Source organism: Sceloporus undulatus, chromosome 2, assembly GCF_019175285.1.
Source record: "Sceloporus undulatus isolate JIND9_A2432 ecotype Alabama chromosome 2, SceUnd_v1.1, whole genome shotgun sequence".
Lineage (NCBI taxonomy): Eukaryota > Metazoa > Chordata > Lepidosauria > Squamata > Phrynosomatidae > Sceloporus > Sceloporus undulatus.
In genome coordinates this window covers 78,530,255-78,543,406 of record NC_056523.1, presented here as the reverse complement: position 1 = coordinate 78,543,406, position 13,152 = coordinate 78,530,255, and the positions used below count along the sequence as shown (strand labels likewise).

The following is a 13,152-nucleotide window of genomic DNA, read 5'->3' as shown; positions in this document are numbered from 1 at the left end:
TGCTGATATTTAATCATCAATAAAAACTGCAGGTGGAAATTACTTTAGTTTTTATTTGTATAATATCTGAAAGGATACAGGTTGAATAAACTTGGTTCTGCCCCCTAAGCCATCATACCCAGTTCTCACCTAGAAGGCAAAGAAGTCAGTAGTTACATACAGACAAATATTTTCATCCCCTAGAGGTATGTAGTCTGACTATGGGATATACATACAAATTAATGACTGATCTGGGTATACAAATTAACGAACTAGAGAATCTGGTGGTTGAAATAGCCAAAGATGTGCTTGCTTCTGGAAGATATTTCTAAACCCGCCTACTAATAATAAGCAGAGAATTTACCAATTTGTGTTAAACATTTGTATCCCTCTCTTTCATAAGCATACATACAGCAGTGAAGAGCAGAGCAACATAAAACCATACAGTACACAATGAACATGCAGATAACACAACAGACAGAAACAAGGTAACAGATTATTGCAACATTGAAACAAGATCATTTTTGATCACTGTTGTAAAGCTAGCCGTGATGGGGCCACACACAACCTTTGAAGAAGGTTGTTCTACTGTAGGCACCCAAATGGAAAACACTCAGTTCCTTCCCCCCACAAAATGAACCTCTGGCAATGCTGCCAATTTCGTTTTTTAGTCAGTCTCAAAGGTGCTGCAAGATCTCTCTACTCTGTCAGTGGTGTGAGTGTGAAAGAAGCCCCAGGAACCAAGAAAAGGCTGTGAAAAATACACATATGAGGAGATCATTACTAATAGTAAACTAAGTTGCTGATTAATGACAAGAATATAGCCAAAACGGGGAGAAATTATTTCACATGTTCATTTCTAAAGGGGAAGGGAGAATGAGATGGAGTTTCCTAGAAGAGGGCATGGCTGGCACATTAAACAGAAGTACTCCATGTTGCAACACTGTGTTGTATGTTCCATTTGTACTTACTATCCCTGTGCTCCTCTGTGGCACAAGCATGTTCATAGGTGGCCTCTTAGACAGAATTGAGTTTCTGATGAAAGCAGGTAAAAGATCTTCTGGGTGCTCATCATTTGTGTGATTTGAGCAGTTCTGAATCATTTTATAAAAACAAGTTGGAGAATCAGACCTAAAATCCTTATATCTCCAAACTCAAACAACACTACAATACAGTAGCTTACTCAAATGCATTAAGCTAATCTATTTTACAAAAGGAAAATGATTCTGCAAATATATCATCTTGTAAAATTGTTAAGACAGAACAGGCACTTTTAGGCAGAGTTTTTAGTAACTGAACAGAAGTAAATAATAATAATAATAATAATAGTAATAACGATAATAAAATTTATTTATATCCTGCCCCAACTGCACTCAGGCAATCAGGGCAGCTTATAGTAGATAATTATACTTATCTCCCAACCCTCCCCACTTTAAAATAGAATTAAGCACTTTACAATTAAAACATGTTAAAAAGATCAATAACAATTTAAACAATAAATAAAAACAAATCACAATGGATAGGCAAACAGCAATAGGATCAGTCCATTACTTTCTCTCTTTGGTGGCCGGGAGTCTATTCAGGAAAGGCTTGCTGGAAAAGAGCCATCTGAACAGCTTTTTAAAAGGCTCTCTAAGGTGGTTATATGATGGATGTCATCCGGCAGGCCATTCTATAGTCTGGGAGCGATAGCTGAAAGGGTCTTTTGGGTAGTTCTAGAAACCTGGTTTTTATTGGTTATAGATTTCCCCTAGAGAAATCTGTCGCTCTTCAGCTCCAAGTGGTCTTGGATGAAACAGCTTTTCTAGATCCATTTCAAACTGGCTTCAGGACAGGATATGGGGTGGAGATTGCCATGGTCGGCTTAACTGATGACCTTTGTTTAAGCATCAAAACAGGAAGTGTGACCCTGCTGGTACTATTAGACCTCTCAGTGGCTCCGTTCCTTCCTCTCAGGTAGATTCCAGAGTGATGCTTGGGGACAGTTGCTCTTCAAAAACGGAGCTTAATTGTGGTGTCCCTCACAGCACCATCCTGTCCTCGATGCTATTCAACATCTATATGAAGCTGCTGGGAGAAACCATCTGTAGACATGGAGTGGGATGTTATCAGTATGCTGATGACACCCAAACATACTTCTCCATGTCTCGGTCATCAGCAATTATAACAGATGGGATTTCTCCTCTCAATCAATGTCTTGCAGTAATGGACTGGATGAGGGAAAACAAGCTCAAGCTGAATCCAGACAAAACGGAAGTATTTATGGTAGGGGCCCCCAAACCAGGTATCGGGCTGCAACCTCCAGTCCTAGACGGGTTCCCGCTCCCCTCAAAGGACTGTGTTCGCAGCATAGGGGTGCTTCTTGACTCATCGCTTCAGATGAGAAATCAGATGAATGCAACAGTCAAGAGTGCCTGTTATCAGCTCCGGCTGATATGTCAGCTGCGCCCTTTCCTGGAACGGGGTGACCTAGAAACTGTAGTACATGCACTGGTAACCTCAAGACTTGATTTTTGCAATGCGCTCTACATGGGGCTACCCTTGTGCCTAGTCTGGAAACTAGGCAGCCAGATTGATTACAGGAACAACTAGGAGTGACCATATTACACCTATATTGAAATCACTCCACTGGCTGCCTATTCGTTTCCGGACACAGTATAATATGTTGGTCATTACCTTTAAAGCCCTCCATGGCTTGGGCCCAACCTACTTAAGGGATCGCCTCCTTCCGTACCATCCGCCCCATACCCTCAGATCCTCTGGGAGGAATTTGTTGCAGGCCACCTCCCAGAGGACTTTTTCCGTGATCACTCCCACTTTATGGAATGGCCTGCCGGATGAGATCGGTCAAATTGCCAACCTAGAGCTTCAAGAAAGCTGTCAAGACGGATCTCTTCCTGCAGGCCTTCCCAGAATAGAACCCAGCCATGTAACGCTCCCTCCACAGACATATCAGTGAAGACTCGACCCACCGTTATTTTATTATCTTACTGTTTTTAGATTTTATCATTTGTAATTTTAATGCATAGAATTGTTTAATCTTTTTTTAAGGGGGGGGAAGATTGTATATATTGTATTTTTTTAAAAAGGTTGTACGCTGCTTTGATTGTGGTAACAAAAAGTGGGATATAAATTAAAGTTTTATTATTTATTTCTAGAGGACCTAAACGTGCAGGGTGGATTATACGGAAGGAGGCGATCCCAGAGATATTTTGGACCCAAGCCATTTAGGGCTTTAAAGGTAATAACCAACACCTTGCACTGAGACCGGAAACTGATGGGCAGCCAGTGAAGAGATCTTAATATTGGTGTAATATGGTCTCTTCTAGATGTACCCAAGACCAGTCTGGCTGCCACATTCTGTACTAGCCGAAGTTTCCGGACCAAACACCCCATGTAGAGTGCATTACAGAAATCCAGACGTGAGAGTACCAGCGCATGAACTACGATTTCAAGATCCCTGACTTCCAGGAAAGGGTGCAGCTGGCGTATCAGCCATAGCTGATAACAGGCACTCCTGACCGTCAAATTCACCTGATTTGTCATTTGAAGCAATGGATCTAGGAGCACCTCCAGACTGTGAACACAGTCCTTAAAGGAGAGTGTGACCCCATCTAGGACTGGAGGTTGTATCTAACTGCCTGGGTTTGGGGCTGCTACTGTAAATACCTCCGTTTTGTCTGGATTCAGTTTTAATCTGTTTTCCCTCATCCAGTCCATTACTGCTTTAAGACAGTCACTAAGAGAGGAGACGTCATCTGAAGTCAGAGCTGAAGACCAGGACATGGAGAAATATATCTAGGTGTCACCAGCATACTGATAACACCCTGCCCCAAGTAAGACAACAGTAGTAGTTAAGATTCTATCACCATTCAGTTATGTATTGCTTTAACATGTCATAGTATTCATTTCCCTTAAAAATAACTTTCCAGGCACTGGTTTTAAAGTTTTTTTGAACATCACAAACTTTGGTACTAGTAAATGGATCTGTAAAGAACAGCACAGAAAATTCTTTAAGAATTCAGAACATACAGTCTACAGTGAGAACACTGGCTGAAAAAACCCTCAGGACTTAGCTGTAGCAGTAAAGTCAATACAGGGCTTGATTAAGACCGTTTGGAAAACGATTGGCTATGTTGATTGCTTTTTAAAAGAACATATGTTGAAGGGACTCTAGGCAAACTGTAAATATTACTTAAATTATCAGTTACTGTACCTCCATTGTTTCTTTCAGGGCTCTTGATAAATTTGTCACAGGTGCCCTGAAAAATACACACCACAAGTTAGCTGCTGCTCCATCTGTACCTTTGAGAGGGCAGAAACAGTTAGTAAAAATCTGAATAGGAGACAATGTGGCTAGAATCTAAGGCTTTCTCAAAAATGTTATGAAGAAACTGCAAGAGTGTTGGGCCCTTTAGACTCATTCAAATAAATAAATACTATAATATTACAATAATGTATTATAATGCTATAATTATAATATTGTAATTTATTAAAATACCAGTGTACAGTAAAAATATTATCTCTTCCCATTTCCCCTCTGTTTTAGCTAGGCAATAGAAGAAAAGCTTCTCATCTCTATCAGGAGGAGGAGCCTTAATTTATTTTGCCTCACTGTTATTCCTTATTCATGTATTATTGCTTCAGTCATACTCTTAATATGGAGTTTAATAGACTTCTCTATAGCCTTTTATGTTCACCTAGAACAAAACTAAAGCACAGATTATAAATAACACAGTTGAAGTACAATAAACAAGCATATCAAATTGCTTAATAAGGACATTATGGCTTTCTAGTCCCTTTTCTTTTCCATTCCTTCGCCTTTATTTCTGTAAGTTTTAGATAGTGTGCTTCCAGGTCAGGATATGTCCTTTTAGATCTATGATTATATAAAAGCTACTTATGTACTTTATAAATGAGCTATTCTGTGAATTGTGATGGATGATGAGATGGACAAGCCTGCTTGCTGTGACAATCTTATGCAATAATGAAAAGCTTCTAGATGAGACACTTGAATCAAAATAAATGGATATAGAATTTAAAGTGGCGAGGGAACTGTCTCCATGTGAAACTGGGAAAGCCAGGCAGACCAAAAGCATGTGTAGGGAAAATAATAAATGAACACAACTTACGATTTTTTATCTAGTTTGAATTTTTTGGCAGGTGCAAGGCCTGTCTTGTGAGGCTGATGGTTTGGTGTTTCCACATCAAATGTAGCATTCAAGTCAATCTCATCACTATGTGGCGGCCGATGGAGCTTTGGGTTTAGCAATTCAACAGGAGCAGGGCTTCAAGAACAAATGCGTAAATATCATAATAAAACATTTACTGTCAGTTCAATGGTGAGACAAGTCCATATATTTTAGCTTCCAATCCATTCCACATGCAATACAGCAGAAGGCAATGTGTAGGGAATGTGCAGCTGTTCAGATGCTGCAAGACTACAATTCCTATCATCCCTCATCAGCAGCTATACTGGGAGTTGGTCCAAAAACATCTGAAGGGTCTCACATTCCAAACACCTGTCATACACCCTAGTTTCATATTAGCAACAACACTGGAAAGAGATAGCTTTTAAAGATATACAGGCATCCTCTCCCTTTTGATAGCTCATTTTTGATGACTCGCTCTTTCAACACTTTCAAATCAGATTCCATTATTTTGATGAGGGGACCATTCTTTCATCAGGTTCATATGGGACTCCTTGTGCTTGCACTGCTTAAAAAACTAGCTGAGAGTTGGGGAAAGGCACCAAGCTGAGCATGGAAGCTTGCTTGGGACCTGCCTACAGAAACAGCAGACACCTAGAATCATAGAATCGTAGAGTTGGAAGAGACTGCAAGGGCCATCCAGTCCAAACCCCTGCCATGCAGAAAATCTAAATCAAAGCATCCCCAACAGATGGTCATCTAGCCTCTGTTTAAAAACCTCTAAGGAAGGAGACTCCCCTACACTCCGAGGAAGTTTGTTCCACTGTCGAACAGCCTTTACTGCCAGGAAGTTCCTCCTAATGTTGAGGTGGAATCTCTTTTCCTGGAGCTTGCATCCACTGCCCAAGGTCCTAGTCTCTGGAGCAGCAGAAAACAAGCTTGCTACCTCCTCAATATGACCTGGTCAAATTAATGGAACTTTTCTGTAAAGTTTTTTGCCTACTGTACATGGGCATATTGCATATGCACCTTCACTGGTCCCGTCAGCCTCTCCATCTCCATCCCTAGTGCTGGACAGGTTTGGGAGGGAGAATATCACCAAACTCTGCTCAGTGTGTATGTCTCCATCTTAACCAGTCCACTGCCCTCACTCACTACCACATCATGTCTGGTCCCTTTCTGCTCTCTTCTCTCTCTTGACAGGGGAAGGGCAGAAATATCTCCTGCAGAATGTGAGTAGTCAGCTTATGCCATTGGGAAGTGTGGAAAGTGGGGGAATGGAGAGAGGAAAATCCCATCTCCTGCCTTCAAGGAAAGGGTTCTGTGTGTGTGTGTGTGTGTGTGTTCCCTTCTTTTCCAGGGAAAGTTTGTCCCCTACTTATTAGATAGGTTAGGGGGACAGAGCACATAATGGTTCCGTACTTTGATGATTTCTGCTTTTTGATAACACTGTGGTTCCTAACCTGTTGAATTTGGGGGGGGGGGCTCCTGTAATTTAGCAAAATTAAATTTAGAGAGTAAATTCCCTTCTGCTATCTACTAATATATGCTGGCAATTTAGATTATTTGAAATGACTGCCAGGCTGCTTGGGATCTCCATACCTGACGTAATATTCTGGTGAATCTCATATCCTCTAAAGTTACTCACATTTTTATAGGAATTTTATTCTTAAGAAAATTTGTTCATTCATCCAATTTATACCCTGCCTTTCTCCTAGCAAGAGTCTCAAAGTGGCTTACACATTTTTTTTAAAAAAAAAAAATTCTGCTAAAATCATAACTAATTCTTTGTATTCTGCCAGAAGCAGACAGATAGGCATTGAAGCAATGGGGACCGGGTTATATGTTCCCTGTAATCATCCCCAGTCAGCAGCCTGGGCGCAGCATTTTAGATTTGCTGAAGTTTCTGAACAGTTTCCAAAGGCAACCCCACGTAGTGTGTGTTACAGTAATCCAAACAGGATATAATTAAGGCTCATGTCACTATAGCCAGATCTGACAACTCCACAAATGGAAGTAACTGGTGCACAGGTTTTAACAGTGCAAATATACTCCTGGCCACTGCTGAAATCTGGGCATCCAGGCTCAGATTTGAGTCCCGGAGTAAAACCAAGATGTGAACCTGAGATTTCAGTGGAAGCATAACGCCATCTCCACCATCCAGACTATCCCAAAAACATTTTATATGGTAATAGCTACAAGCTTTGGCACGTTACAGACCGCCCAGAAGGGGCAGTCTTGCGGCACTGCTGGTTGCAGCGTCCAGGAACCGCAGCAGCCAAACGGCACGGTTCCCGGACGCTGCAAAGAAGGAGCGTGAAAATCGTGCTCCTTCCTGCGCCCCGGAAGAGACGCCGCAAATGCCAAAGCGTGCACTTGCGGCGTCATTTTTTGGGGTGCGACGTGTGGACGCAGCGTCCGCTACGTCAAGATGGCGGTGGCCGTGTGGAACGGCTGCTGCCATTTCGTACGGACTCAGTCTGTGCTAGGGTTAGGGGCATCTGGAAGAGACTCCCCTTTCTAACCCTAGCACGGACTGAGTCCGTCCTAGGGTGCCCGTCTGTAACGGGCCTTTCACTACAGTTCTGTTGAGCTGATACAGATAAATGAACGAATATATGTATTTATATATGTATAATCAAATGTGACAAAATCCAATTAAAAAGATTAGAAGCAGGTGATGCAGAGGAAACCTCTAGCTAAAAACCTGGAAACTCTTTGTCAGGGCAGACATTACTGAGCCAGATGGATACATATAGTGAATTTGGTAATGAAGAAATCCCATGCATTGAACACAACAGATATGCTCAATATTTGTATGTTGTTTGGTATAAACAAATTCTGATAATATCAGATCCTATTAATCTCTTTAACCAACCTTTCAGAGACAAGTCGGTTGAGTGTTTCACTGCTCAGTGATGGTACTTTTATGGTATCTTGCAGGACTCCTATCTTCTTTTTCAAACTCTTTGGAAAGAAAGAAAGAAAAATTCAGACTGTCTACAAGGATCAAGATTTTCCTCTTGGGGAGGTATAGATAGATCTCCCCCCAAGTATTTTGTAGTGAAGAAAGGTGGAAATAACCCCTTACTACCAACTACTGACAACAAGCAAATGTGCCACATCAAATTATGTACGGCCAACTAATTTACAAAGTTGTGGAATACACTCTAAGGCAGGTAATGCATAATTACAAAAGTGATTTTCACTAAGCCCAAGCCCTAGATGAAGAGCACAAAGTTCAAACTCAAGATAGTGAAGAAAGAGATGTCCATCAGAGATGTGAAATTTCTGGAAATAAACCAGGGGGGGAGGAGAGGAAAAAAAGGATTTATTTTTTTTGAAAAATTGAAAAATGCAATAGTATAAGATTGAAAACCACTTTGTTATAGCAGTAACATAAAACATATTTTGTATAACTTGATCTGGCATAAAGTGATAATGTTTGATATAAGAACTGTTTATTCAGAAAAGAATTACAAATAATTTTTTTAAAAATGTTCTTTGTTAGGATGGGACCTCAAAGCCCTCAATTTGAACTATAAGGAACCTCTTTGGTTTTGTCCATTTATAAGGAGCAGAGAAAAACAAAAGCAGTATTTTTAAAAAACACCAGAAGAAACTGTCAATATAACTAAAGCAAAGAAAGTTATTTTGTCTCCCCAGGTCCTCTCCTCTACAGTGCCAACCAAACATCAAGCACTCACTCCAACAAAAAGAAATCAGAAAAGGAAACCAAGACCAGAAATTGTAATAATGTGAGATATAACACATACTTTTATCTGAAGGTCTACTCGCTACATAATTTTCAGAAATAATGTGACAGAAGTAAATATAAGAAAACCTTGTCTTAAATTTGGTATTTTTAAAAAATTGTTCTAAAAGAAAATATCACATCATCCATTTTCCAGGGTTTTTTTTTTTTTTTGGAACAAAATGGCTTAAAAACAATAGCGGAAAAGGTTTGTTCTTTACTTCCACATCTCTACTGTTCTTTCATGCCTGTATTATAGATTGCATCTGCACTGCAGAAATAATGCAGTTTGATGCCACTTTAACTGCCATGGCTCCATACTATGTAATCCTGAGATGGCTAAATATTTCAAAAAACTTCAAATCTCACAATTCTATAGCATTAAGCCGTGGCAGTTAAACTGGTGTCAAACTGCATTATTTCTGCAGTGCAGATGAAGACTCAGAAACCTATCAGATACGATCTATGGCAGGAGTGGGAAAAGTATGCCCTCAGGCTTCATGCACCCTCCAGGGCATTTTTTTCAGGCTCTCAAGTGTTGCTGTGCCCATTATATCCATATCTCAATTTTGTTTACCTAAACAGTTCAATGAAGCTTTGACAGAATGCAATTAATGACTGCCTCCAATATTCTTCCTCTGTTACCCGAGTTAGGGTCATACAGGTCTTTTTCTGAAAACAGGAATATCATCTAGTCAATTATAGTTTTGAAAAATGATGAAGATCTGAAAAATGAAAAGATCTGTACAGCTCAAAATGAAGTGAGAGAAGGAGAAAACTGGGTTGAAATCTTAATCACAACTTCCAGAATACTATCAGGTATTTTTAGCAGGGAAAATGGAGATAAGTGGACAACTGAAGGAGAATGTTGGGTAAAATGGGGGTGCAGCACTCTGGGTCTTGGCAGAACACAGATGTTGCATCGCAGCCCCTTGAAATTATCACTCCTGATCTATAGGTCACTGTATTCCAAATCCATGACCAAACTGAGTCTTCCCATCCATTATAAAAAATGTTTGCATGCACAATATCCCCCAGTAGCTGAACGAACAGATCTCCTCTACATATCTCTGCTGATTCAGAGCCCCAAAATCTCACAAATCATTTTCCATGGAAAAATCAATTAAATCATTTCCAGCTATTCCTCCGCAAACAGTAAATAAAAACAAAGTCAGATTTAACCACTTGGACAAAATCATTACAATGTCAGGTTTTCCATCCTTAGCCTTCTCCAAAGCTAACAAAATATCCATCAGTTCAGTTGTCATTACTGATAAGACAATTTAACAAATTTTACCCTCTTCAAAGTTCAAAGCCTGGAACACAAAAAGTTTCACCCACCCAACCATCAAAGATTTCCCAAGAACCATCTGTATAGATCAAACAACAAAGACTCAACTGGATTCCTGCTATGAGAAAGGTTACAAAGGCATCTGGATTGTACAATGTGAAGGCAAGGAGACATTGACTAGAAATCAAAGGAAGATTCTCACCATGATCTCTCTGTCTGCATTTCTCAGATCTGTATGGGCGTTTTTCAATTCCTCCACGTTTTTCTCCAAATCTAAAAGAGTTTTCTGTAGCTATAGATTAAAAATTATGTATCAGAAGGCCAGTACGTGAGATGAGAAGCCCATTAAATAAAGTTTTAAAGGTTCTAAATATTTTTAATAATTACGTTTAATAGAGTTTTATAAAAAAAAATCAGCATTTTAAAATGTAGCCAATTATATGGACAACTGAAAGAAGGCCCCTTAGGTAGAAACAGGTTCTTTGTGAAAGATCTTTGTATTGTGAAACCACCTGCAGAGGGAGCTCCAAGGTGGCTCACTGCTTAAGATGTCAGTGAAAGGAAATTAATTTACAGTACCTGGAATAATTCAGAATGTTTGTAAGCAGTTGGAAATGGATGTAAGCAGAATTAAACTAGAAAATTTACTCCAATACATTTTCAATAAATCCACTCTCACCCTTCTACCTACCTGCCATGGCAGGGGTAGGGAACTTTTTTCAACTCAGGAGTGAAATTCCAATTTGGAATGTGTCTCAGAGCCAAAGAAATTCCAGATTTGGAATAGGTCTCAGAACCACTCAGCAGTGGGTAGAACTAAGGATACTGAGCATGTGGAAGGAGGCAATATGCAAAAACAAAGCAAACTGTGTGGAGCCAGACATAATTCTTACTAACATTGGACATCTCACCAAGCCTACGAGCACAGCTCAAGTCTGTGTATGCAAGCCCTAGTGCTTTAGCTTTCATGGCTGTCTATGAAACATGACTCAGTTCTGTAAAAGACACCATATATACTCATGTACAAGTCGAGGAAAGATTTTGGGGCCAAAATTATGGATTTTGATGTGCCCTGTGGATAAGTCAAGGGTATAACTTATGGGCATGTAACAAAGGATATAAAGGGGAAGACACCAGTTCCTTGCCTCCTTCTTCTCTGGACCTCTGCCAACACCTAAAATTACTTCCCTGGTGCTGGAGGAGAGGATTTTAACACTGGATTGAAAAGAGAAGGAATTGAAGTTAAATGTGGTGTTTGTTTGATGGGGAGAGAAGGCTTTAACACTGGATAGCAAAGGGAGGGAAGTGAAGTTAGATGGGGTATTTGTTTGATGGGGAGAGAAGGCTTTAACATCAGATTGGGAAGGGGGGAAGTGGAGTTAAATGGGGTGTTTGTTTGGTGAGGAGAGAGATCCAGAGGAGGATGGGGGGGAGAGGTTTTAACATCAGATTGAGAAAGGAATCAACTCCCCCCGACCACCATCTTGAGGGGAGAGAAGCAGGCAAGAAACAACAGGCCTCTGCCTGCCAAGTTGAAGAGCCCTCCCCCCGACCACCATCTTGAGGGGAGAGAAGCAGAGGTTTTTTTTTGTTACTTGCTTTGTTGTTGTATATGCATATGTATGCTGTAAACCGCTTTGATCGTTGGAAAAGCGGTATACAAATAAATCATATTATTATTATTATTATTATTATTATTATTATTATTTCACACACTCACACACATTCCCTGCCCCTCTGCAGCTCTTTCAGAGATAACTATCAGGCACAGAGAGTGGGGCATGGGAGAGCTTCTATCAAGACCTTTCTAAGCAGTATTATTGTACTGACACGTCTATATGTCGACTCAGGATTTTAGGATCAATTTTTGGGCATAAATTTTTCTACTTATTGTCGAGTATATATGATCCTTACAATATGAACAGCTCTGAATACACTCCTCTCTCTAATCAGTTTTCAGAAATAAGGAGCACTGTGTGGATCAGATGGAGAACTTCCATAGGCTGCATCCAACCTACACACTGGAGGTTCCTGATCCCAGCTCTCATGTTTTCTGTGCTAACTTTGTAATATAAACACCAAAGAATATTGGAGACAGACATGCATTGTGTTTTAATACAGTAAATGATGTTTCTGCACATTTTTATGTGTAACACCACACTTCACTAATAGCTGTTTCTTGCTGTGGAAAAGGTTAAAAAACAATAACCGAGAACAGAGAATGTTATTCTAGCTGTATAAATTATGAATGTTATGGCTACATACTGAGCAAGCTCAGGGAACCTGTAAAAGGATTTCTTAGTTAAGAGGTAGCTACCAATATGGGTAAGATCCAGATGAGCAAAAGAGGAGGTGATAATTTTAATTTAGCTGGTTGTACACAGATGCCTCTATGTCATATTTGCAGGGATATCTGTATGCCCTTTACCTTGTGATTAGCAGAAAACAACTCCTTTCTTAACTTCTCTACTGTATCATTTGATGCTTTCCGGGACTCCTTCAGATTCTCATATTCCCTAGAAAACATCAAAATTAGTTAGTTAATCTGTGGTAAGTGCTTTCATGGAAGTAACTCTTAGCTGAAGCCAATAATCTAATCTGGCCAGAAGACATCCAATTCACATCTTAAGTTGCTGCAAAAGTTCCTGTCATATACACATGTGCTATCAGTGAGGAAGCAGTACTGAACTAGTCTTTTCTCACCTGCCCTGTAGTATGCCAGTGTTTTAGCATTGACTTGTACAGTGCTAAACACTGGCACACTACAGGGCAGGTGAGAAAACATCCTTTCACAAAGCAACACTATTTCACTTGGGAAAGGGATAAAAACTACCAAAAAGTAAGTATCATATCAAAATCCAAAGATTATTTAACCATCTGGAGTTACATGCCATGTTTTACATCCTCCATGAAAGTGAAATGCAGCAGGGTCTTTATCTAAGCATTTAATGCTATTATAAAACAGTGCTGAAGTTACA

The 13,152-nt window shown here is 40.0% G+C and overlaps 1 protein-coding gene across 1 annotated transcript in view; it reads right to left on the bottom strand.

Annotated features, from left to right (window-relative positions):
* The window catches only part of LOC121921501 (TRAF interacting protein), a 47,194-nt gene that overhangs the window by 4,544 nt on the left and 29,498 nt on the right, over positions 1-13,152 (bottom strand). Inside the window, exons 9-15 of the mRNA XM_042449673.1 lie at positions 12,603-12,690; positions 10,377-10,466; positions 8,008-8,096; positions 5,112-5,267; positions 4,196-4,241; positions 951-1,073; positions 79-129 (exon numbers count right to left, since the gene is read on the bottom strand). Of these exons, the coding sequence (XP_042305607.1) occupies positions 79-129; positions 951-1,073; positions 4,196-4,241; positions 5,112-5,267; positions 8,008-8,096; positions 10,377-10,466; positions 12,603-12,690 (643 nt within the window). The remainder of the gene's footprint in view (positions 1-78; positions 130-950; positions 1,074-4,195; positions 4,242-5,111; positions 5,268-8,007; positions 8,097-10,376; positions 10,467-12,602; positions 12,691-13,152) is intronic.